The sequence below is a fragment of the Lygodium microphyllum genome, chromosome 16, assembly GCF_053477565.2.
Source record: "Lygodium microphyllum isolate KBCC chromosome 16, Lygodium_microphyllum_v1.1.10, whole genome shotgun sequence".
NCBI classification, from domain to species: domain Eukaryota; kingdom Viridiplantae; phylum Streptophyta; class Polypodiopsida; order Schizaeales; family Lygodiaceae; genus Lygodium; species Lygodium microphyllum.
Genome location: NC_141150.1, coordinates 96,555,546 through 96,582,228, shown reverse-complemented (window position 1 = coordinate 96,582,228; position 26,683 = coordinate 96,555,546). Strand labels below are relative to the sequence as shown.

The window sequence follows — 26,683 nt, the reverse complement described above, 5'->3', positions numbered from 1 at the left end:
CTCAAAAATTGTGATTATAGATACAACTTATGATACCAAAACTTATTTTATAGATACTAATGCATCATAAGAAGGATCACACGGTTTGCTAGTCCATAACATCATGGGTTTTACAAAAATCATCTAGTACATATTGTTACACATATCAACAACACAAATACTTCACCCATCACGATGCTCAATATTTGCAAAAGTTGTCTACTAACCCATTCACTCGTGGTACCTCTGGAGACATCAATATAAGTCCACTATATATTTGTGGTTCCATTGAACATTTTTGTGCAAAAGATATACAAGCAACCATTCTGCAAGAAATATCCCAGCAACCATTGCGATTCTTCTTGCGCAAACTATAGAAAGTTAAGGTGACAATCTTTGAGACAATTACAAGTAACTGTGCCATTATTACATCCATAGGCTTCCATGCAAACCGAAGCCTATCACTGATGTTTTCCCCCAAGAAAAAGAGATACTGATATAAAGATTTGAACACCAAACCTAGCCTCCATACCAAACCTGGTTTCCAAGAGCAACACTTTCAAGAACAAGTATGATGTTCTTTAAGCTCCAGATGAAGCCGCCTCCTCATGCTTGTCTATTTTGCTATGGATTCTCTTCTAGATCCTCTAGCTTTAACAAGCTTTATAGAGGATGAAGTGTATTAACTTCAAGAATTTTATTTCCAAGTACTCTAAGAGAAGATCCTTGAACACGAGGAATGTTCTCATATTTGGCAAATCAAGCTGTTGGTGTACTTTATCAAGAGCCAAGAATCATGTCCATCCATATACTTCTTGATTTCTTGTTTTTTTGCAATGGCTCGAAACTACTCACACATGCCCTCTATTGCAATAAACGAGTCACTAGGAGATGACAAGCTTTTGGATAAAAGCTCCTTATTGACTTGAGTGGGCTGTTCTGGTACGAGTTCGCACACTTGAAACACTACTAAAACAGGCAATTCAAGTAGATGATAGTTTTCGTCAGTGATGAGTACACTTGCAAGAAATAGTGCAGTCTGATTGAAATGTCTTGAAATAGTTGGATTATGATACAAGGTAGCAATATGACTTGACAGGAATGTTCAATAGTGCATATCCTGGTTACTAGACTGTATCGGAAAAAGATCCCCCAGTGTGAGGAATCATTACACATTTAACAATAATCTTAGATGACTAAAACAACTCCCAAAGAAAGATAGGTGCCATGTTAGCTTAATTAAGTCCACAATCTTATTTGGTTCCTGGCCAAGTCCTTATTACTTTGGTGACACCTCTTGACATTTCAAAAGCAAACAATGCACCACAGACTCCACAATTACCAATTAGTTACTAAAAGATCTGTTACTATTTCCATGAGCGTTGCACCTTCTTAGTCTATGCAGAACATTGATGGTGACAAACCTCATTTGATCAACAAGGTCTATTTTCTTTCTCTCCTTTGTCTCGCTTTATCTTCTTACTTTCCTCTCTTTTTTTTTGAGCATATGAGATTCCAGTAATTGGAAAACCCCTTTTGTAATTTGAAAGATTTAGTCAGCCACTGTTACCAACAATCAGCTTTTTGAGTATTTAAACAGGGATTTTCCCAGCTATATGCTCCTCAAGGTTGAGCAAGCTCTTAAGTTGCTCGGCAAAAATGTTTAACACCATCTATATCAGCTATAAATTTCTTTGCCAGTTTGAATTTTGTGTCAATTAATGTGAATTGGCAAAATTGCACCCACATGCCTCTCTTTAGGCATGTGAATCATTTGTCCCGATTTTGCAACATGATGGGGCCCTGCAATAGTTGCTACCCCTACAATTCATCGTCTCTCATTGTCATCTCCCCTTCTTCATGTTTAGATCTGTCATATAAGCATTGATTTCATAATGAAAATTCATTAAAGAAGAAAACAGCTTTGAGAATCACTCGACAGTTTAAGAAAGTCAAATACCGTGGAAACTTGCAATGTTGAGCCAATTCCCAACATAATATACTCTCTACTTCCCCAACATTCATAGAGCCCTTCTTGATTCTTACTTCAAGCTGTAAAATCAACAACCAATCATTACTTCAGGCTACAACATAAAACGACACCATCTCTTCTCCTCTTTAAACGTCTCCTGTTTATTGGCTTCTAGTTCACCCTACCTTTTTTCCTTTATCAGATCAGCCGCATGGCTTTGTGAGAGCAGTACAGAAGCAATAAACACGGCACTGCTGTGGCAGCCTATAGATAGGCAAGGAAGGCTATGACCAACCCGGTGCCACCCATGCAAACTAGCCAACTGGCCGCTGGATATGCCATTGCACAAATCAAATATAGCCAACTTGAAGGCTGCCCGACACGACCAGCTGCCACAAGGCATTGTACCCCAAGAATGACGAAAAATAGGATGGAAATGCAGTAAAATGACCGCACATAATGAATGCATGGACTGACACAATGTCAAAGCTCCCCTATCTCCGTCACCTAACAGAGCTCACAACCAGGATTACAGGAGAAATATACCAATTGCTGAATACAATTACCTATTACGGAAAAAAAAAAAGACACCAAGAGCTGAACTTTCCTCTTAAGAGATTAAGCTAATGGTAGTCAAGTCAAGAGGAACCTAATGCTAAAGGGAACAAGACCTAGAGTGGATTCTGATGCATAGACTGTATTTCAAAGATGGTTTGGTGCATTATAAAAGACTGCTTGGATGATTGTCTACTCTAGTTTAAGGTTACACAAACACAAGTTTTAGAGACGTGTGTCAGACCTCCCCTAAGGTTAGCCACAAAGCTCTTCACCAAGGAGCTGCTTGTCTGCTCTAGATGTTGGGACTAGCTCCAAATGCACGAGGTCTCTCCATAGGGACTACGTGTTAGCTATGAGGTGCCAAGGAGCCTAGGGGGCTCCGGCCATAATTCCTTGGGCAATCTAAATTTAGTCCAACCCCCTAAGAGCTAGGGATAGGTCTTCTGGAAGGCCTTGATGCTAGCTAAGGGTGAACTAGGGATTCTCATATTTGGGCAAAGTCCTATATATGGACTAATAATGGATAATAAGACAGAGATATCCAACTTGGAATAAATATTATGTTTTCCGAAAGGATTATTTCCGTGTTCATAATTAAATTGTGTGAACATTAACATGCTAATTAAGGAAGTTGTTTTAATATTTAAACTAAATGTAGTAGGGAACTAGATAACTAAGCAAACCCCATCACAAATGGGAAGCAGGAGGATGAATTCCTAACAAATTCATCCTATGATAGAGTGGTCTTAGCTAGCTAAGAGGTTACCATGAGAATGCACTAGATTAGGAGAATTTTAGGAAAAGCTAAACACCAACTATCTTAGAGCACCATCTTAGATCCTAACCTTTTGTAATTTTAGGGGACCAAAGTGAGACTTCACATTACGAGTAGAGGGGTCAGTGCATTTAGCTCCCCCTTGTTTCTCACTCTCTATAAACCAAGTGCAACACGAATCCACTCTGGTTCAAGTTGTCTCACATAAGCAGCTACCCTTCACCGATGCTAGAAAAATCATGTACGAGACCTTGCAGTCAATTAGGGACCCTTGCTGCAAGTCGATCTTCATGGGAATGAGACCCCTGCAAGGATAGACTCAAGCAAACCTACGCCACAAAGCTTGGATATTCTGCATGAGTTTCGGATGGAGTCACCTAAGCATATCTCTCAATGGACTCTTGAAATCATGCTATCAAAGATTCGTTAGATAGATACGTTATATGTGGTATCAGAGCGAAAGGACAGTTATGAAACCTAAGTAGTGTTGATTGAACTTGGGTGCTTACAAGTGCGTACTAGGAATGGATTGACTAATCCCCAATTATACCCACATCCATTGTGAGAAAGGCAAAGTCTTGTTTCAAAATTTGAAAGAAAATAGAGTAACTACACAAGGTGAAGTTTGTAAGCCAAAAATTCAATTGGCTAAAGTCTTGTGTATTGCACAAGGTTTGAAGAGAGGATTGCCCCTCTACATGATTAAGATCAACAAGATTAATCAAGACAAAGAATCGGAAGAAGAACCTCCTTGGATGAAGGAGTACATAGATGTTTTCCTTACACAATTAATCGAATCTTGAAATCAAGCTTGTACCAAGAGCCAGACCAATAATTCATCATGGGAAGCTTCAGTCTTATTCCAAAAGAAAAGAGATGGTACTATTTGTCTTCGCATCAATTACCGTGGGCTGAACCAAGTAATGGTAAAGAATTAATACCCAATTCCTAGGATTGATAAGCTTCTTGATAGGCTTCAACGGACAAAAATCTCCTCAAATTTTGATCTAAGATCAAGCCACTACCAAATCAAGATCAATGAGAAAGATATTCCAACAACTGTCTTCAATACAAGATACAAGCACTAAGAGTTTTTTGTAATATCCTTTGGCTTGACTAAGGCTCCAACTACCTACAATAGGCTTATACAAGACATCTTCAGCCCTTACCTTGAAGAGTTCATTTTCGCCTTCTTTGATGACATCCTAACCTACTCTAAAGAAAAAGGAGACCATTAAGAACAACTCAAAATTGACACTAAGAACGCACAAGCTCTGTACTAAGAAGAGTAAGTGCATTCTTTAAGAAGCAGATAGAGTACCTTGGATTCATAGTATCCGAGAAGAGAATTGCAGTAGACCCAACCAAGGTCAAGAATGTATACAAATAGCTACCATCGAAGGCAATCAAGGAAGTATGAAGCTTTTTAGGTTGTCTAGTGCTAGCTCCCATCCTAGAGCTTTCTAATCTGAACCAAGAATTTGAGGTCGTAACGGACACTAGCTCTCTTGCACTAGGGTGTTTTCTCATGGAAGAGGATCATCTACTTACCTACTCTTCAAGAAAGATGAAGACGCATGAAAAGAACTGTGCCACATATGCGTTCGAGCTATTGGCAGTGATTCATGCTCTCATGTTATGCAATCATGAATCGAAGTCTTGCAAGAGAACAATTTCAATATCAAATACAAGCTGCGTAAAGAGCATGTCCTTGCAAACACATTAAGCCACAAAGCATTCCTTAGTGTCCTCATCTCAAAGAAACCTTCAAGTGCAAAATCTCTAGCTACCATAGTGTCAATGCCAAGTAACCTATCATCTACATAGGAAGAAGCGTTTAAGAACCCAAAATACCAACAATTACAAAGAGATGTCCAGGTTAGAGAGCAAGACCCTAAGTTATGGCACAAATATCAAGATTTTTCTATAGAGGAAAGACTTATCTACTTAAAGATAAGGCTAGTTGCTATGCATTCTTGCAAGTCAAAAGCTAAAGAAGAAGATATTTTGGAAAGCCCATGACATCCCATTCTCAGAACACCTTGGCTATACCAAAACGCTCAACACAATAAGAAAGAGCTAGCATTGGAAATAGCTAAGGGATGATGTACTTAAGTATGTCATTGAATAGCTAAGCTGCCAGCTAGGAAAAGTTGAGTATGTTAAGATGCTAGGCAAGCTACATCAACTTGATATTCCCTGAATGAAGTAGGAGTTTATTAGTGTGGATTTTATAGTAAGGGTACTCCTAATTCAAGGAAAATACAACTCTATTATGGCGATTGTGGATATGCCAACCAAGGTTGCTAATCTCCTTCCTCTAAAGACAAACTACGAGGCCTCAAACATTGCAAGACTCATTGTAAAAGTTTTTTAGACTCCATGGGTTACCTAAAAGGATCGTCAGTGATTGAGATTTCCTACTTCTCAATTTTGAAGAGCTTATTTGAAGCCTTTAGGATCCAAGTTTGCTTCAATACAACTTACCACTCCCAAATTGATGGCTAAACAAAGCGTGTCAATAAAGCACATATTGTTGTAGAGAACCTAAACAATGAATGCAATATCTAACCTAGTAAAGTTCGTCTACAATGCCTATTATCATCAAAAAGACACCTTTCTAAGCTTTGTATGGGTAAGACTATCTCACACCACTCAACTTTTCCGATCCTACCTTGAAGATGAAAGCCTCCAATAATAGATTAGATGAAATGGATGAATAGATTAAGGCAATCAAACAAGAAATTCAAGCAGCCAAGGGTAGCGAAGAGGTATATGCCGATCTTGGAAAGCGATAACGGATCTTTGAACAAAGAGACTTGGTATTTCTCTGTGTCAACCCAAATAAGAGCTCACTATCATTAGAAGAATTCAAGATGCTAAGCCCAACCAAGAAACTATGGGTCTTGTAAGATCCTCGAGTGCTTAGGGGCTAATGCATAAAAGTTGTAACTTCCGAACCCTTAAAAATGCACGACGTACTCCATGTTAGCTTGTTAAAAGCCCATGTATCCAAGAAAATCCTTAGAAGTAGAACTCTTAGGGAATACCTCATCCAATGGAAGGATTATCCCAAAAAGAATACCACTTAGATTGACATTAGATAAGGATTCTTTTTGTAAACAACATCCCTAGGTTTTCTCAAGATGAGAACATTTTAGTTCTTCTAAGAAAAAGAGGATGCAATGTCCTATGCCTAGCCTGTGAATGGGAGTCAAAGAGCTCTAAAGTTAAAAAAGAGTAATGGAAAAAGTCTTTTTTTAAAACTATTACAAAGAAAAAGAAACCGCTACCATTTTCATCGGCGTCTCCATCATAACTATCACCGAACTAATCCTCGTGCTCATCAACAAACCAATCACCTCCATGAACGCAAGCTTATTGAAGAAAACAATGAGCCAACACACCCAAAGCTGCATTGAACGATCACACACACACACAGAGTCCCACAACCAAACGACTAGAACAAGGGGGAGGGATAAGCTTTATAATAGCCTTCCCCCACCTAGTATATCAAAAGATTGATTATCAAGGGTGAATTAGTATGAGAAACGAGAGAGAGAGAGAGAGAGAGAGAGAGAGTCCCACAACCAAACGACTAGAACAAGGGGGAGGGATAAGCTTTATAATAGCCTTCCCCCACCCAGTATATCAAAACGTTGATTATCAAGGGAGAATTAGTATGAGAAACGAGAGAGAGAGAGAGAGAGAGGATTTGGTTCATTTGCACATAGCAATTCATGTTTCGTTGCCATGACTTTTGTATTTCTTTTATGATTTGCTTTGATATAATATAACCACTCATTCGAGGGAGAGGGAGAGAGAGAGATCGAGACGGAGAGAGAGAGAGAGAGAGAGAGGTTAGCAACCTCTCTGCTGCTGCTAACCTTGCTAACCTCTCTCTCGCCGTGTTGGTGGATTTCTTGGATGAGGGAGTCCTGGACATTCTCGCAGAAAAAGTCAAATCGAGGCAAGTTGTGCCTCGTACCTAATTTTGTTTTGAATACACATGAAAATAGCCACGTGGAATGTGCGATGAATTTGTTCTCGCCACAAGCAACATGCCATGTGGACTGTATTGCATGAGAATCAGTGGGATGTCTTGTGTGTTGTTGAGCACAAGAGTCACGGAGAAGCCGGAAAAGTTGTGGATTGCCATGGCTTTCGTTTGTTCTATGCAGGGACACATGCCATGCATTATTCGGGTGTGCTCATGATTGTACATGAAAAATATCAGCCTGTTCTTATTAAAAATGATGTACATGGCCGCTTTCTGGTGATTTAAATTTTATTCGAAGGGGAGATCTTATGGTTACTTGGCCTCTATGCTCCGAATGATCCTTTATCTCGCCGAGAGCTTTGGCATACTTTGTAGACTTCCTTGTCACTTAGCAGACGGGGCTTCTTGATGGGGGATTTCAATATGTGTGTTGATTCTTCCCAGTCCACATCGGAGCATTCGGTAATGGACGCGCCGGAAAGTCGTATGTGGCATGAGTTGGCTCTTGCTGTTCTTAAGCAAGATCTCTGGTCTTGGCTACACCCGTCTTCTACAAGGTTTACTTTCCATTCTGCCCAGTACACAACAACATGGTCGCGGTTGGACCGCATATACATCATGCAGAATAATAATTTCCTTCCTGAGATGCTCGAAATGAAAGTGTTGCAGCAATATGCCTTGTCGGACCATTTCCCTTTGCAGCTTGAGCTGCTTGCACAACCCATTGCACCTTTTAAGCAATTTTTGGAGAGACTCCCTTTGCGTTTCAACTCATCTTATTTGAAGCATGCAAACTTTCAGGGCTATATGCAGCAATTGATTGATAGATTCTTATTGGACTTCTCCTCTCAGGGCACTGCTTCGTTTGAACGATTACTCTCTAATGTGCAGCGGGTTGCTCGGCAGTATGGGATCCATCATGCCTCTCTTTGTCGGCGGCATCGACAAGCAGCGGAGGACCTGCTGGCTTTGGTTCGTTCTCTGCTGGTGGACACTCCAGATGATGCATTTCTGCTAGCACTGGCAATGCAGGTGGCTGATCTTATTAAAGAGTTTCAGTTGAAATCGTATCAGCAGGCCAGATTGCAACATCTGACGGAGACTTTGCAAGATAGTGCATGTCAGACTCATAAGTTCTTTCGAGCTCTCCATGCCTCTCCTACTCGAGAGAATATGACCAGACTCCATGATGCAGAAGGCCACCTGGTCCTTGATCCGCAGACTATTGTGCATATGTGTAGGAATTATTTCCTTGACCTTCTTGGTTCCACTTCTCCACCTTCAGCCCAAACTACTCAGGCCCGTTCGGTTTTTTATGACCTGGTCCGCAATCAGGTTCCGCAGGACATGCAAGCTACTATGGAGTCAGCTATTTGTGAGGCGGAGGTTATGGACGTTTTGTTACACTTGCCCAAGGATAAAAGTCCTGGCTGGGATGGTCTCACCAATGAGTTCTTTGAGGCTTTTGCTACCCAACTGGCAAAACCATTGAAGGCTTTGTTTCAACAGGTGTGGAAAACAGGGATCATGCCTTCCTCATGGAAAGGGGGACTTATTAAACTGCTTCCAAAGGTTCCTTCACCGTCTACGTTGAAACATTGGCGCCCAATTTCTTTGATGGGTTCTATGTATAAAATCTTTTCCAAAGTAATGGCGAATCGGCTCCATAAGCATCTCCCTGCCATTGTGCACCCTCTCCAATATGGTTTCATTAAGGGCCGAAACATTCTGCACAATGTAATAAATGCGCAACTGGCGATTGATTATGCAAGGCATTCCAATCAGGAGGTCGTACTGATTCAATTGGACCTAGAAAAGGCTTTTGACTATCTGGACTGGTCTTTTGTTGCTGAACTTATGTCTGCTATGGGCTTTGGTGCTCGGATGTCTCGTCTGATCTACACCATCAGTGCTGCGGCGTCTTCGCGAGTCATGCTGAATGGAGGCGTTACCGAGCCATTTGTCCTTGCCTGCTCTGTCAAACAGGGGTGCCCTTTGAGCCCTCTCTTCTTTGCCCTTGCGACTCATCCAGTTCTTTCGATGTTATCTCATATGGCAGCTTCTACTCAGTTGGCTAGATTGTCGCTTCCTTCTGGACAGCACTTCATTAGTCAATCCTTGGCTGATGACAGCTTTATGATTTTGCGTGCAGACAAGAATAACCTTCGCAAAGCATTGGATGTTTGGGCTCTCTTTGGTCAGGCGTCCGACCTTTGCATCAATGCATTGAAATCGGCCATTCTCAGCTGCACGGAGTCGGATTTGCAGTCATTGGACTGGTAGGGTATGGTTGTTCCTCGTGGCTCCATTGTCAGGCATCTTGGGTACCCTTTGGGTGTTGATGTTCCCCCAAAGCAGCTTCTGCAGTGGATTTCTCAGAAACTGGCGGCTAAGTTTCTGTATTGGAAGTCTTAGGCCTGGCCCTTCCATGTTCGCCTCAAAGTAGCCCCAACAATTATGTTGCCAATGCTCACATATTTCTTGCCATTGCTGCCTTGGACTACTACAACTCTGAATGCTCTTACTCAGTCTATTCGTTTCATGCTATGGAAGAAGGATTCCTTGCATGCAAGTATTTCCTAGATTTCTTGGTCGCATGTGTGCACCCCCAAACACATGGGTGGCAGGGCTATTTTAGATGCCCAAACTCACATTCTGGCACTTCGTTGGTCTCTTTTCCACGCCATGTGCTCGGATCATCATCCGTGGGTCGTTATAGCCCGTTATTTCCTTGAGGATCATGGGCTTTTGCATGGCAATACCCAAATCCGGAGTTCTTGGTGGCATGTTCTTAATGCAGATTCACAGTTCTCCAGTTCTTCTTCATCACTGCTTACCCATTTGGTATGTTCCTGGAAACTGATCCTCCGGAAGGCTCAGTGGCATCCAGCAGAGGATCGCTTAGCTACTAATTCTTTTCAATTGGAATTGCTGGCAATCTCGCGGTTACTTTCATGGGAAAGTAAACACGAGCTTCGACCACAATTCAACCGGATGGCACGTTTGGGCTTAACTTCAGTCGCGGATGCCACCCTTGCCAATCGCAATGTGCTAATATCGTTTCGTACAGCTAGGAGGCTTTTCAGGATCCCTCGTGGATACAGGCATTTATGGGAACAGCTTTTGATGGTGCTCCAGAGCAGACAACCCTTTCCTGCCCTTGCTTCGGATCATCCCTAGCAGGATTAGGACTTTGAAGGCCAGCTGAATTTAGGCAAAGCTTCCGATAACCAGGTGTATCATCTTCTGATTAAAGATCATCAATGGCTGGTTACTAAAGCGAATACTCTATGGAAATTGCATAAATCCCGGTCATGGTGGAGGGCAACTGTGATGGAGGGCTGGTTGAACAAGACACCCTTCAAATATAAGGTCTTTCTTTGGAGGGTGATGATTGGTGGTCTTCCGCTTCCTTTAGCTCTTTCCAAGCGACAAATCTCCAACGGCAATTGTTTCTTTTGCACCACTAGTGTGGAATCTGCCCGTCACCGATTTATTTCTTGTACCCATCGCTAAGAAAATCTGGTCATTCTTGTCGGCCGTTTGGCGAGCGATGGTTGGTTTCTCGCTACGCCCCTTTGATTGGGTTTTTGTGCACCCCAAATACCCCACTCCGGCACAACCCCATATGAAGCTCGTGTTTCACTTTCTTCGATATTGGGGCTGTTGGCATAACTGGACCATTCGGAATGCTTTTCTTTTTTATTCCGCCTATAACGTTCAGCGGCATATTGCTAGGCTTAAGGGTCTCTTGTATTGGCAGCTAGATCTTCTCCAACATTCTGACATGCTCTCTCGAGAGGACTTACGTCCCTGGCATATGGCAATTTCCTCTGCGTCTTTGCCATGACTTTGTAACTCTTAGTACTGGAATCTTTTCACATGATGGCTTAGTGTCATCATGTATCTTGTAATCAAGTAAACTTGTACTTTTTTCGTAATTAATACAATTGCCTTTTACGAAAAAAAAAAGAGAGAGGTTAGCAAGAGAGATGGAAGAGAAGTAAGATCATGAGACTTGCCGACTTCATCAAATCATGTATTATCATCCCACCCTCCTTGCAAATCTCCTTGTCCCTATCGAACACCCTATTGCTTGCTCCAACCATAAGATCCTACATCGGTCCAAAAACTCCCCAAAATCATCACTCTTCATATCCTAATCAATATCTCCATCTATCATTACTATCTTCACCCTTGTTACATCCTAACTAAACTCTACTCTCCATTTTCAACCACCCAAGGGTGGATTAAACCTTCATCCCAACATATAGAAGCACTACATTAACCCCTTCCTTATCTTTCTATCGAGCTCATTCTCCTAGAGTTTCTCCCCTTTATAAGCCAAGACCTTGCCCTACCTAGCCACATCTTTGTGCACTTGCCTTGTCCTTTTTGCCTTACCAAGCCTTGGACTCGAGAACTCTTGAGTTTCTTCAAGACCAACGAGGGCTCAAGGGAAGCGGGAGAAGGGATGCACTAGAAGAGTTTGTGCTCTCATGATAGCTCCAAAGCAATGAAACATGGGAGCTAGACAAAAAGTGGCACATGCGAGCAACATCCCTACCACACTAACTCATGTCCGTGCCCTCCCTTGTGTTTTAAAATACTTTTTGATACAATAAATATTAGGCAATATTACTTCAAAAGGTTAAGATATCATATGCACAACTATTGAAGTTTTAAGCATCCTTATGATGTCTTGAAACTTTAGTAGGCGGATACTAAATTACTCGCCTAGGAGGGAATTTTCGAAAGGAGTATCCCCTCCCATGACAAGACTAGTCCTCGCATAGAATGCTATTTTACAATAGTTAGAATAATTTTTTTACTTGTGATGATAGAATGGCTATTGAATAGAGAAAGGAATCTATATTCGAAGTTGTACGATAGATTAAATACAAGAATTTATTTCTCTAAGTTATGTTTAATGAAACATTAAATTAAACATAACTCGGGTTTCCCTTAAATAAGTTAGACTCAAAGGGATGCTAGGTTTGATACTTAGCCCTTCTCAAGAGGAGAATCGATACATTAGTAATAATTACCTATCCATAAGTACAAAAAGGGTAGCTAACCTTGATAAGGTTGAATAACCTCGACATTGTTTAAAAATCCATCCCATCAGGGCCTTGTCCATAGGAAAATTTGACCAAGGAAGATGCCAAAGTAGTCCAAGGGCTGAATTTTCCTTTCAAGAGATTAAGCTGTATAACTTAGTCTTTGTGATGATTAAGCCTCATGGCCCACCCGACCCATATAGCTAAGCAACAAACTGAGAGGAAGGAAAACACAGCAATGGGATAAAACGCAGCAGGCTGAAGATCTCTCCCTGCCCAACACTTAGCAATGATACTGTGCTTTTCCTCCTTGAACCACTGCTTACTTACCATTTCTTCGTGCCTTTCTGACTTTGATGAGTGAGGTCAACTCATCCACTATCCACGCTTTTCTCCCTTGTATGGACTTATTTTGCTTCATTGCTGCTACCTTCTCTGTCATATCCATGTACATAACCTTCGCTTGTGTGCCTTTCAGGATAATGCTGATGGGCTCGCCCAAATCTACGAAAAGGACTTAATTGTACTCGTAGCACATCTATATCTAGGGGAGGAGGAGGAGAAGAAGAAGAGGAAGAACATTGGCCTTGCAATCACACACACGCACACACGATATACAACCACCTTGACAAAGCCAACCTAGCAACAACACTACCGCAGAGCCAGCTAGGTCAAGAAGGACATAGAGTTTAAAAATAGCCTGCGACAATCAATGTGATCCAACTTACAGCATTAGGCTTATCTTAACAAGCATAATGTACAGTGGGGATGTACCTCTTCCTCTGTGTCTTCCAACAGCCTGAAAATTTATCACCGCACAAAAAGTAGCAAAAAATGAGTGCTTATAAATGGCTCAGCACACTCATTCAGTTCCTTAGAAAGAAAAGGATAAGTACCTGCCACAGTAAGTTGTTATTTGCTTCGAATATGCATCAGCTTCCCGCATGTCTGTAGAACAATGTAGCAACAGTATCAGCTACTATTTTCCTACACTACCTATAGTTCATCAATAGGTCCAAGATAACCAACCATAACTTGAATCTGGACTTTGGATTTTTGTCCATCTTCCCTTTCCAGGTCCACTCTGTCCAAAACACTCAAACTTCAGGCAGCAACTAATTTGTAAACATGTTAACAACTCCCAAGTGTTTAGAAGCATTGGAAGCATAACTACAGAATAGAATCAAATGGAAGGAATGTAAAATCTAACCATTTCTAAAGTATATGCCTTCATCTTTGTGCATAAGTCATCCAAAAGTTCTGACACCCTCAAGTCACTTACTCTGCAAGAATTCAAGAAGAAAACCCTTGAGAAGTTGGCCATCAAATATAAGTTCTAGAAGTCAAACATACTTCAAATACCATACATCATACATCCAGTGCAATGTCCATAAGTTTTCAACCAATTAAACTAACTTTGCTTGTTTTAAAGTACAGGGCAAGGTTGTTTTCTGCACAGATTAGAGTAAATTTACAAGCCCAAGACCGAAGGAAATTACGGGATATCAAAGAAAAAAGCTGCTATAAGTTAAATTACACAAGTACTTGGTGGTATTTGATATTAGTTGTTGGCCTAAATCATTCATTTGGCCATAAGTGTCAATTAGTGATACTAGAGAAGTGGTGTTTAATAGTACCTAACATCAATCTGATGGTCAAAGATGGCGCAAAGACACTCAAAAATGGAAGTTGCCTAGCCAATTTAATTATTGGCCAATCAAATTATTTTTCCAGGTACCAAAAATTTTATTAGATTAATTTTTCAAATGTAAATATTAAAAATTAATCTAATAATTCTGGATAATGCTGAAAAAACCATTTGAAAAGGCTACAACTTATCAAAAATTCCCATGCAAGACTGAAAAACGTCTTTAGAGGCTAAAGAGAGGCATTTTTTTAGCATTCAGCTTGCAAGAGAGAGGGAGAAGATGATCAATCAATAGCATGCGACAGCATCTACAAGCTGCAGAGATAAGGCAATAGTAGTAAATGACTGATTTTCTTCGGTTCTTCATGAAGAAAGTCTCATTTTTTTGTCTCCTCAGCATTCTCTCTCATCTCCCAACCTTTCTACAACCTTGCTCCGAAGATTACAACATCGAGATCACTAGAGGCTGAGAAATTTCAGATTTCTATGCAATAGCCTCGAGAAGCATGCCAGAAATTGAAAGCTCCAAGACTTGAATTCAACAGGATTGAAGCTGTTTTCAATCAAATTCAAGTGGAGGGACTAGCAAATCAATGAATTTGGGGAATTTTCCATCTCCATCAAAGCGAGCGAAGACCAATTGACTACCCAAATCAAGGGGCAAATTAGATTGAAGACTTGTTGGTCATTTTGTACAACAAGGGAAGTTGGAATACTAAAAGGGATTGGAAAAATCCCATTGCACATCAACTTCTTCTTCAATTAAGTTAAAGAAATACCAAAAGGGGCACCAATTTTGGAGCCAACATGGTGTCCATTGTCCAAGATTGTGAGTTAATTTGCATTTCTCAATTTTGTAATAAATGTTGTTGCTGTAACTAAGTTGTAATCAGGGAATTACCACCCATCCACGGAAGGAAGGCTGGTTTCGCGATTCCATTACCAAGATACCATCAAATCCTTTGAATTGGTGGATCCATGGCACTTGATTGCAGCTTGGGACTATTGCATTAGTGCTGAAATTGCTCTCAGCAATGAATTACAGCAAGCATGTCTTTACATGGTGATATGGGATCAAGTGGAGAGGATGCATCACTCCTTGGTCAATCACGTGGTGAAGGGGGAAATGCAATGACAGATTTTGGCATGGTTCTCAACATGGACAGCAAGCTGAAAATGTGGGAAATGACCCAAATGTTGGCACTTCAATGCATAAAGAGATAGATGACCAATAAGGGGCTGAAGAATTCGATGATAGATTCAAGAATCGAATGTATACAGCAGCAAATCTTTTTGCTGAACTGGCAAAGGATCCCCAGTTTTCTCGATTCATGAAAGCCCCAATGAAGGACAGCAAAGGCAAAGAGAAGAAAACACCTTCTACAGCTCTGAGACAGCCACAAGAACCGAAGGAAATGCCTAAGCCTTCTTTGGAACAGCCCAAAATGCCCAATGAGCACAAATAATTGGTATCCATGGGGCAGCAAGTGCAAATGCATGGCCAACTTGGTAGTGCCAATCCATGGGATTCTGGGAACATGGGTAGCAAGGTAATTATGCACATGCAAGGATGAGACAGCAAGGATACTTTGGTGGTAGTACCATTTTTCATGTTATGGTTGGACAAGCACCACATATAGGAATGTATGGCTCAAATCCCTATGGTATGCAGCAGCCAATGCATGGCTCACAACACCCAATGTATCCGGATAATGCAAGTGGAATGCCTAATCCCATGTATGGCAGTATAGGCATGATGCTTGGGGCATAAAACAAGCCATATGGACATGTATCTGCACCCCCAAGGATTGTTGGAGCATAAGGATTTGGTGTTGGTCATATAGGAGCATCTGATAGTACTGGTTATCATGTAAATACAGCAAATGACCCTTTTTGCAGCAGCCTATTTATCATAACTTGACTCCCATAGATCCGCTGAAGAACTATGATGAAGGGGCAAAAGTGTGAAGTTTGAGCCTTTCAATGGTGCACAAGATAGGCAGAAAGTGCTTGTTTTTATTTAGCAATTTCCTACTTTGGAGGCAACTTCGCAAAGGCATCTAAGATACAAAAGGTAGCCACATGTTTGAAGGGAAATGCATTGCAATGATGGTCTACACTTCTTATTCAACCGAAGTCACCTACCATTTGGGTCCAATTCAAGCAAATGTTTGCTTCAAATTGGTTGACAAGTACCTTTGAAATAGAAATTATGATAGCTTGGAATCAGTTGAATTCCATAGATTGCAAGAACTTGGATCAATATGATCAGAAGTTTTGGGATGCATTGCTGCCAGTTACTTCTTATCACACAAGGGTATTCGGGATTTTTGCATTAAGTCCAATGTTTCCAACATGTCTCAGCTTAAAGAAACTGCTACTACAGCCAACAAATTGCTGCATGGAAAGGATGCAAGATTCCAAGATAGTGATTCCAAGCCACATGTCACTGAGGCCAAGGCTAAGAAAAAGGGTAAATCTGAAAATAAAGCTAAATAATTAGAGCAAATTTTTAATCTAATAATTATTTTGGTGCCCAAAAAAAATAATTTGACTGGCTAATAATTAAATTGGCTAGAGAACTTCCATTCTCGAGTGTCTCTGCGCCATTTTTGACCATCAGATTGGTGTTAGGTGCCATTAAATGCCACTTCTCTAATGTTACCAACCAACTGACACTTCTGGCCAAATGAATGGCCTAGGCTAACAACTAGCACCAGATACCATCAAGTATCTATGCAACATAACTTATAGCAGCTTTTGCCTTTGACATACTGTGATTTCCTTAGATCCCAAGCTCGTAAATTTACTCTAACCCCAATTACACCTCACATGTGCAACATTTACTTAACCATGTGATTAAAAATTAATCCACATGTTAAGTGAGGTTTCAAAAATACATGTCCTCATGACACAAATACTACCCGCTACAAGTAGTTGATTAGGTCGTTGATATGGCTACTAAATACTCAGATTGCTTTGTGCTTTGCTATAGGTTTACTTATAAGCTTCATGAGTGACCCCAAACTAGTTCATTGGTTAATTGCTATGAGGATTGTGATTCCTGAGAGGGACCCCCCACCTAGGTATTTATTATCCGATACGTATAGGAGATTCAGCCTTTATTCTACAAGGCTCTGTTAGCAGAGTATTTGTCAACTCATGTGTGAGTCTTAGCTTGATCTGGGCTGGGCATTTTTATTAGGTATTTTAGGTTTTTTTCTGGTGTGGCATTTTATGCCAGTGGAGCATTTTATGCACCAGTCGGCCAGCATTAATGCCGTCCGACCAGTATTATTGCTCCCCACTTTTTCAGCCTATTTATACTCAGTACTCCTCCTCAGTCAGTATCATCATCATCTTCACCATCTGCAGACTCTGTGGAGAGAGGAGCCAGAGCCAGAGCCAGTGCCAGTGCCAGTGCCCACGCAGCCAGTGACTCACTGTTGTATGCGACTGTCTCGTGTTCAGATATATGGATTCCATTTCCCGTGCATGCATCTGAGTTCTCATCTGTATCGTGTTCTTTTCTTTTCTCTTTTTGTCTTGTGTTTCAGCAGTTTATTTCAGCACATGTTTATGCTTCCACCGCTGCTCCACTTCTGACATGGTATCAGTTTTCAGGATTTGTGTTTCTGCTGTGTTTTCTTGCTGATTTCAGGACTGTTTTGTACCCCTGCTGATCAAACGACTGCTGTCGCAGCCAGGCGACCTGTTTTGGGGCTATTTTCAGCCTGCGTTTTTTGCAGTCTTACCATCGTCTGCTACCTACACACCCTCTCCTGCCTGCGTTTTTCATCAGCAGCTGCTGGCGACAGTTTTCTACCTGTTTTTCTCCAGTTTACAGCCTGCGTTTTGCTGATTCAGCATCTCTCGTGATTGGGTGACTGTTACTTCAGGCCGTTTTTGCTGTTTTTGGTAGTTTTTGACTGATTTTTTGACTTTCTGCAGCAGATTTTGTCTTCTATTGATCAGATTTTGGGTTATATTGCATGTGAACTCTCATTTTCTACTGTCTGTACTTGTGTTTTGGCTGTGTTTCCTCTCTACCTTCCATATGGCTCCTCCGTGCACTTCCACTGATGATAAGTTACATGGACCTGATTATCTCACATGGAATGCTGTCATGAAAGCTTGGTTTGTGCAGAAGCGGTTATGGTACATCATCTGTGGAGCTATTCCTCGACCTCTCCATCCTTTTCCTCTTCCTGAAGACTTTGATGAGGACAACCATGAGGAATCGGTGCTCACATGGGACTCGGACGATGCCCGTGCTTACTCGGCGTTGCTTCGGTGTATTTCTAAAGCGGTCTTACTGGCGGTTGCCTCCTGTAGGACATCTCCTAAAGTATGGCAGAAGTTGCAGCAGATGTACGAGGCACCTTCCACCATGCGGGCAGTCTCACTTTATGGCCAGCTCCAGCAGATGAAGTTTGAGCCGAAAGATACTATTCAGTCTTTTCTTCTTCGTGTTACGCAGGTACAGGACCAGCTTCGGCACATGCAATCTGCTCTTCCCGAGACGCATCTCGTCGGGATGGTCCTCTACAAGCTCCCCCCGGAGTTTGATGGAGTGGCCAATGCTTTGCGGGCGCAGACATCATCGACTCCTGTCAGTTTTACACATATGACCTCGATGCTTCTTGAGCATCAGACATCCTTGAGATTACAGGGGCGGCTTCCGGCACATTATGAAGGCGAGGCTTATGTAGCTTTAGAGAGGGGTGACGGGAAGAAGAAATCGAAGGCCCAGTGTTACCACTGTGGCAAGAAGGGACATTTGCGGAAGGACTGCAAAAAGTTAGCGGCTTCCAAGAAGGAGCAGAAGACGAAGTAGGATGTTGACTCTACCGATGAGTCCTCTCCTTCATCAGACTCCGACTCCGATCCTCCGACCAAGGTGAAGTCCAAGGCACGGAAGGGATCCTCTTCTTCGGATCGCGGGAAGGGCCTGGTGGCCCCTTCCTCGGCTGCTTTCTAGTGGTGGTGATGAGGTCATCCCTCCCGACTCTCTTGTGCCAGAGAGGGAGTGTGAGCGGGTGTTCAGATGGGGCAGCCGCGCCTCATCTATACTTTTATACAGGTGCACAGGTTCCAGAGAGGGACGTCCCTGACGCATCGACTTCAGTCTGGCGGAATCAAATCCTGGAGCTGGGATTGACATCCAGGTTCATGATGAGCTGGTTATCTAACAGAGAGCGGAAGGCTTTCGTCTGGAGCTCACATGAGGGGACACTTTGGCGGACTGGCCAAAGGCGGGGAATCCATGGTCACATATGTTCAGCGGCATTTTTGATAGGATGGTCTTGTATGCTACTGCAAGACATTGATGATGGACACAGAGACATGCTATGATCTTCTCTATTTTCAGGTGTTTGGTACGATCGACATCGACATCGGGTTCTCTCTGAGGCACCTTGGTGGTGGCTTGATCACCCACTGCTTGGGTATCCATGGTTCTACTTGGTGGTTCTATGTTGTATAGTTTCTGATCCCTTTTCATTGTACTATTGTATTGTATCCGATCACTCATGATCTGAGAGAGGGTGTTAGCAGAGTATTTGTCAGCTCATGTGTGAGTCTTAGCTTGATCTGGGCTGGGCATTTTTATTAGGTATTTTAGGTTTTTTTTTAGTGTGGCATTTTATGCCAATGGAGCATTTTATGCACCAGTCGGCCAGCATTAATGCCGTCCGACCAGCATTATTGCTCCCCACTTTTTCAGCCTATTTATACTCAGTACTCCTCCTCAGTCAGTATCATCATCATCTTCACCATCTGCAGACTCTGTGGAGAGAGGAGCCAGAGCCAGTGCCAGTGCCAGTGCCCACGCAGCCAGTGACTCACTGTTGTATGCGACTGTCTCGTGTTCAGATATATGGATTCCATTTCCCGTGCATACATCTAAGTTCTCATCTGTATCGTGTTCTTTTCTTTTCTCTTTTTGTCTTGTGTTTCAACAGTTTATTTCAGCACATGTTTATGTTTCCACCGCTGCTCCATTTCTGACAGGCTCGACCAATTCAGACAGGGCTAGAGATGTTGACCATAGGAGGTCCATGACCAATTATTGCTTTACTTTGGGTGCAAGTGCTATGTCTTAGAGAAATAAGAAGCAGCCCACAGTTGTCCTATTATCTACAAAGGTGGAGAATAGAGCAGCATCTTCTACCACGTGAGATACTCTGGCTTTGTTGGTTATTGGGAGAGCTTGATTGCCTGCAAATAGGTCCTACTACACTTCAATGTGACAATGAGAGTTACATTGCTTTGATATGAAACCTTGTGTTCCATGCTAGGTCGAAGCACATTGAGATACAATACCATTTCATTCAGGAGAAGATGTTGGATGAGACTATTGATGTGGTGTATTGTAAGATAGAGGATATGCATTTCCAAATAAGGTCAAACACTTTGGGGCATTCACCATCTGATCACAACAGTTTTTGGTTACATTTGACAATGCTAGGCACGGCAAGCAATACAAGCAAGTGCCACATGGCAGGCAGCCTACCTGCGCAACATTATTTTATTGATTGATTGCAGTTGGCTAGTATTTTACTGGCCAACCTACCTTATTTTATTGGTTTATTTGGCCTATGTATAGGCTGACCTTCTTGGGGTCACATATCATTTAAATTGTGTGCTTCCAAGTTGAGAGAGCTCTACAGATACATTCGACAACCCATTCTGCAGATCTGCTCCCTTTATTCAGCATTCATTCACTGCAGATTTCTGCATTTGATTCTCTTTCTCTCTATCCTCTTTGTATTCACTCTCTTTTCAGTCCAGTCATACAGTTCCGCACTCACTACACTTTGATAGCCTCCTACTTGTGAGCCTCAATCTAAGTCAAACAACGACATTAGGAGCTCTGACATTGTCTTTCTCTATTATTTTATGTGCTTTAGGCCCTTTAGATGGAGAGTACATTAGTGCATTTCTTTTTTACATTGTAGGCTGTCTTGAGCGCCCACTTGGCAAGGTGTTGTATTTTAAAGTTACCTTTTATTTTATGAATTTATTGCTTACTATAATCAATGCATTTTAGGGTCCCATCACCGGTTTGTAAAAAGCAAGGCTGGTTTCATGCTTCATGTGTCATTTGCTAATGCTATGACTAAAGGAGGTGTCCTAAAAGTCCAATATTCCAAGAAAACAAATATAACTATCAGCATCTAGCATGTGACACCACACTTCAGCCAGTAATCATTATCATTGAATAGCTCAATTTATGTCTATGTGCTATGAGTTTGGACACCAAGCGGGCAATTACCCCAAGTTTGGATGGAAGACCTTGCAGCAAGAGTGCACTCCCCAAATAAAGGCTACCCTTGCAACTAACAACAAGGGCTCCACCAAAGTCCAATGTCATCATGGCAAGAGAAAGGTGACAAGACAAACATCTCATCTCAAGCTCAACCAGAAAGCATGGTCAACAAGCAGTTTGCCACACAGCCAAGCTCTCCTCGCTACATGAATATTCACAAGAGTAGAATCATCTAGTACAAGCCCATCTCCACATTATCTAAGAATTGTACCTTCTCATGGATATGGCAGCATAGCTAATACCCAAGTGACAATACCAGTTTGCCATGCATCCAAGCTCTCCTCGCTATATGAATAGTCATAGGAGTAGAATCGTCTAGTACAAGCCCATCTCAACATTATCTAACAATTGTACCTTCTCATGGATTTGGCAGCATAGCTAATACCCAAGTGACTAGCCCACTTCTACAATACCAATGGAGACCGATTAACAGCTTGGCCGGAGGCAGCCCACTACAGATTTCAAGGGGCATGCATCACTCCCTTCCTACACCCTTGCATTAGCAAGCATGAGTCGATATCACCTTGTAAACCAATAGCCAAGTGTCATCGGTAACCCACAACTCTACATCAAATTCATCCTTAACCATGCCAAATACAAATCTAGTCAGCAAACCAAATACGGTCATCTTGAGCATGCATCATCTAGTGTCTTGTGAACATCAATAGCCTTCACAGTAGAAGAGCACATGGTCCAAAGCCCACTTGACAAGAGCTCCGCCAACCCTCACCACCGAGCAGAAAATGCATTGAGAACACCTACTAGGAGTACTCTATCAACACCTATAGTTGGAGTGAAAGGGCGTGCACTTCACTTTGATAGAGTTCACAAACATCATGGCATCATTGTAGCAAGACAAACACTTTGGAAACTACGTCCATTTTGTGGGTACCTACATAGAGATCCTTAACATCTATGCACTAATAGACTCATGCAAGCGCTGCTTGCTGGTCATTAACAACCATAAGGCTACTAGAGGACAGAATCATCAGGCTACTAGAGGACAAAAGGATAATTCCACAAATAACAAAGACATGAGGACCTTTAAGCCCAGCTTTGGTAGTTTTAATGTTTACAGATTCAATGGATCTAGTTAGTAGAAGATGAATTATATAAAATTGAGAGACCATTGAAACATAAATAATTGGTGGGATTGCAATTTGCAAGTTGCCCAATGCCAAGCATTACAAGGAAGATCAAATGAAAAGAATCCATCAATAAACAAAGCATGTCATACTTCATTTTGGTTTCACAAGAGCTGAGGAGCTTTAAGGAAGATGACTTCATAAGAATCCCATCACTAGCATAACTTGCTGAAATAAATGTAAATTAATTCAAACCCCATTACGTGTTATCACGCTGAGCTGACATCTTAGAATAGCCTAAACCATATTTGCAAAGCCTTGAGACACCAGAAAGAAAAATGAGGAGCCAAAAGTTGGCATACTTATAATCAATAAGTTTGCCTTCACGTTGCCCTTTTGAATCCAAGTGATGGCGCATGTCCGGATGATTTCTAGGCCTCTCCTACAAATTATAATGTGGAAGAAACATTATGCTCAGCAGTAATGCTCCATTACTTCTCAAGCATACATTAGACCACAATCCAAAATTTAAGACTCACTAGTACGAACCAAACAGACTAAGATGAATTTAATACTCAATTATTTGTTGTACCAGTAATCACCTCTCGCATTTTGTACCACATCAGCCAAGCTGTTGAGCTTTTAGAACCCTCACCAGCATCTCTAACATTCAATGATCAACTATGCAAAGGAGATGTGAGGTGGCATTGCCATGAAAGCATGCTTCTTAAGATAAATCAGAGCCTACCCTGCCTTCCCTTTTAGACAACTGCCTTCCATGGCAGTGCTTTTATCATTCCTTGTGTGGTCTGAGCTGGACATGCTATGATCTGCAGGTCAAGTGCTGCATACACATGCTTCCACATGCATGTGTATATGAGCTGCAATCACATGGTTTTCCATGCAAGACATATTATTATCTTCTCTAGTTTATACAGCTAGTTATATATCTGATGTTGTGACTCTTTGAATGTCAATGACTTCCACTACCATGAGTTCTACATTCACAATTGTAGAAAAGCCTCTTAGCTGTCTAAACCTTTTGCTTTTGGACTGGAACCTGCAATCACTGTTCTATTATCGAATGGCAATCACAAACCCCAACTAGCAATGCATATGCCCACACCATATCTGCTATCGGTGAATGGACCCTTCCACATTGGCCATGTATGATCTGTCACACACTCACGTTACAGTAGCTTCACCTTCTTTAAAAGCTTTTGCAAAGTTGAATATGGAATTCCATAGCAACTAACAATCCACACTACTACTAAAAGATATTCTAGCAACTTTGTAAGTCTCGACTCCAGCTTTGTTAGAAACACCTTGACTCAATAGTCACTGAATCCAAAGTTATCTGCTATAACAGATGGGATGATTTTTATGATCCTACATGTGCCAAATTTATAGAAAGCTTGAAGCAAACAGAACATTGAAGTTCTTCATCTTTATGATTCATGTGTATGTATGCCAAGTTTATAGAAAGCTTGAGGCAAACACACCGTTGAAGTTCTTCAAACGTTCTATCTAAGATTCACTGATAATCTACATGATTTCTATTAGCATTTGTCATAGTTTCATGGTGAACTACAGATTCTTTTCCCTTTTGAAACAGTACCACAGTTGTACAGAGAAAAAAAAACAAGTGCTACCTGCACAAAAAGATTGACATCCAGATTGTATCTGGACAGTCCTGTCATGTAACTTGGCAGCAAGGATGCCCAAGAAACATCCTTTTTTCATTATCTGAATGCACCCAAAATACTGTCCATATAAACAAAAAATAGTATTTAGAAGTAAAAATGTGCATTCAGGGACTTACATTGAGCAAGCCGATCTCGAGTTCAGCCTGCAATAGAAATATAAAAAACTTCAGTAATAACCAGTATCAAAATTGATTACCCAACATAAAATTACTCTCATAAACATCAGTGGCATGCAACAACAAAAACAACTTCTTGTGAAAGTCTAGTTTGAACAGCTGGTCATGTTGTTCCATGGCTCATTCAGCATGTGAATTGCATAACCTTGTAGTTTTTTCCAGGAGAGTGCACTTGGGATTTTGCTCTGATTAACCCCGAGCATAGTCCAAAAGTGTGCATAGAAAATATGCGACACAATGGGTATGGGGCAAGCCATACACTTCCGAGGGGATTCTTGAAAAGCTTGCTCTCCCTACCTCCCTCGAAAAAAATGTACTTGACAGACCCCAAGTCCACAAGGACATACAAAGTGTCCTAGCCTTTTATTGGCCACATTGAATTTCTTCCCTCTAGTGTTTGGGCATGTAGCCAACTTGGCACTTTAAGGCTTCCTCGAGTTATGGTCCGTTTTTGCCTAAATAAAGGTATTTACCTGCACGTTCTTTTCGCCTTCAGCAGTGCAAGTTCCTTAATGGTAGTTCTTATTTTTTGTGGAAGAATGTCTTATGTCCTTTCCATCCCCTTGCTGTGTTGCTCCATTTGTCAGCCAAAATTACAACATGGTATTGGCGTTCCAATTTTGACTGCCCTTGGCATGTTCATCCTGATTAGTGGTGAAGCGGCTTCTCAGGTTCCTCAATCCTTCTCAAGGATTGCTATCGTCATTGATGTGTAGATGTCTAGGCTGTTAGCCACCCCTAAAGAGTTCCCTATCTGCCATACACTGCTTTTTTTGTCACCCACATTTCATCGCCCGCCTTTATTTTCACGCCCTGCTGATTGAAATGGCAAGATGGCAGTCGACTTCATTCTAGTAGTGCCCTACAAAGGAGGAGCCCTACAAACAACAATATACTACCGTGTTTTGATCTAAAACCAACTCTCACATACTTGGGCATGTATACGTAATCTTACAACTCAGATGCAACTAAGCTCAGCTTGATGCCTTCCAATTGCCTCTCTTGCGTTGGATTAAATACATACATAATTTTGTCATGGTATTTGCACTCACACTCTCTCTTAACTCGAGTTAACTCCTTGTGTGGCATAAGCCTGATTGAACCCCCCACCCCAAAAAAAAAAGTAGTTTCGAACTTGATCCTACTACCCCACCTAAAAAATAAATTCCGGACAACTGCCAATCAGTCTCCCAACACGTCATGAGATTTCTTACTAGTCTTTCATAGGGATGGTAATACTTGTTCCTTTTGTAGCATGCTTGCCGTCTATGGGATCTCTCACTTCAAGGGTTGCCATAAAGTGTCCCTTGCTTGAAGTGCCTACCATCCATAGTGTACATCTCTCTTGCTGCTACATGCTGTCAAACGTGTACACGTCCCCTCTTGGACTGATATTTTTGTGCTCCATAGCATACCTATCTCTTTGTTCAGTAGTGTAGCTTCTGTCCATGGGATAACCATCCACTGCTTGAGTAGTGCATCTGTTGTCCGTTGCATACCCATACCTTTCTTGATCAATCCGCATGTGATCCATAGCATGAGAAACCCCGTTTTCCGCATTCATTATCATAGTGATCCTCACTATGCACCTGGGCATGACAATATCATTGCTGGCATGCGCTACCAGCTGTGAGTAGTCCTCCAAGGAATATAGGGAGAACACGATCACCTTGGTGATCATAGTCTTAATCATCCTTTCTGTTTGCTCGTTCATCTGAGAATGAAACGCGGTAAGTGGACTCGTGGTGCATGAGCTTTCAATGCAGACCATGCAATCGCTAGAAAATTTCCCAAATGAACTACCGGGTGAGATCTGAGCATCAGCATCTGGCATTGCTTGTTTGGGGCTCATCAATGCGCACGCTGTGGAGGGCATGACCGATTTCATCAGATCTAGACAGATTGGCCTGAGGGATTGGTACATGGATGCATAGCGAGTTTGATACATGGAAGCACACTGATGCAGGACATCCAAGGCTCTGTTGGGTTTGGGCTAAACTAATAATGATATATATCAAAGTCTTTGACTATTGATTTATGAGGGGGGGAGAGCAGGAGAGAGGGCGTACCGCAACTGCCTGGCAAGCCCCGCATTTGTCCCAGGATGCTGCGGCTTTACCCAGGTCCATGACCAACAAAAGCATAAGGGAGAGAATCCGCAACACATCCATCATCATCATCATCATCATCTTCTTCTTCTTCTTCTTCTTCTTCCTGCTTCTTCTTCTAGGGATATCTTTCAAGTTTCACAGATCTGTAGTGCCTGGCCTATCAGGAGCTGAGAGCATTCTCTCCTTCTGATTCTTGCGAGCCTGTTTCGCGGCTCTATAGCTAAGTCAGTGACGTCCGCGTGTGTCGTCTTGACTGCCAATGTCCAATGAAGCGCCGGTTTTT

At 41.8% G+C, this 26,683-nt stretch overlaps 1 protein-coding gene across 9 annotated transcripts; it reads right to left on the bottom strand.

Annotated features, from left to right (window-relative positions):
- Nucleotides 1–230: 230 nt before the first annotated feature.
- On the bottom strand, nucleotides 231–26,683 carry LOC148023154 (uncharacterized). Of its 9 annotated transcripts, none has more exons than XM_087696138.1 (10): nucleotides 26,359–26,458; nucleotides 24,230–24,256; nucleotides 24,060–24,171; nucleotides 22,770–22,849; nucleotides 13,555–13,627; nucleotides 13,374–13,428; nucleotides 13,241–13,292; nucleotides 13,119–13,143; nucleotides 1,940–2,031; nucleotides 959–1,849 (listed from the first exon to the last, which is right to left on the bottom strand). In XM_087696138.1, exons 3-10 carry the CDS (start codon nucleotides 24,105–24,107, stop codon nucleotides 1,801–1,803), a joined length of 474 nt encoding a protein of 157 aa, XP_087552264.1. In that variant the 5' UTR covers nucleotides 24,108–24,171; nucleotides 24,230–24,256; nucleotides 26,359–26,458; the 3' UTR covers nucleotides 959–1,800. The 9 variants fall into 9 exon arrangements, with proteins under 9 accessions (XP_087552267.1, XP_087552262.1, XP_087552261.1 ...); XM_087696137.1 differs by having other exon boundaries at nucleotides 960–1,849; nucleotides 24,060–24,153; nucleotides 26,359–26,468; XM_087696133.1 differs by lacking the exon at nucleotides 24,060–24,171 and having other exon boundaries at nucleotides 958–1,849; nucleotides 13,380–13,428; nucleotides 26,359–26,679.

Bases quoted from the DNA above. Each gene is read 5' to 3' on its own strand.
- LOC148023154 (XM_087696132.1), bottom strand. From the start codon at position 26,478: ATGATGATGATGATGATGATGGATGTGTTGCGGATTCTCTCCCTTATG. The intron at 13,429-13,554 runs GTTAGATTTTAC...TGTTTTGGACAG, and splicing joins AGGCATATACTTTAGAAATG to AGTGGACCTGGAAAGGGAAG. The intron at 1,850-1,939 runs GTATTTGACTTT...CTTATATGACAG, and splicing joins CAACATTGCAAGTTTCCACG to ATCTAAACATGAAGAAGGGG.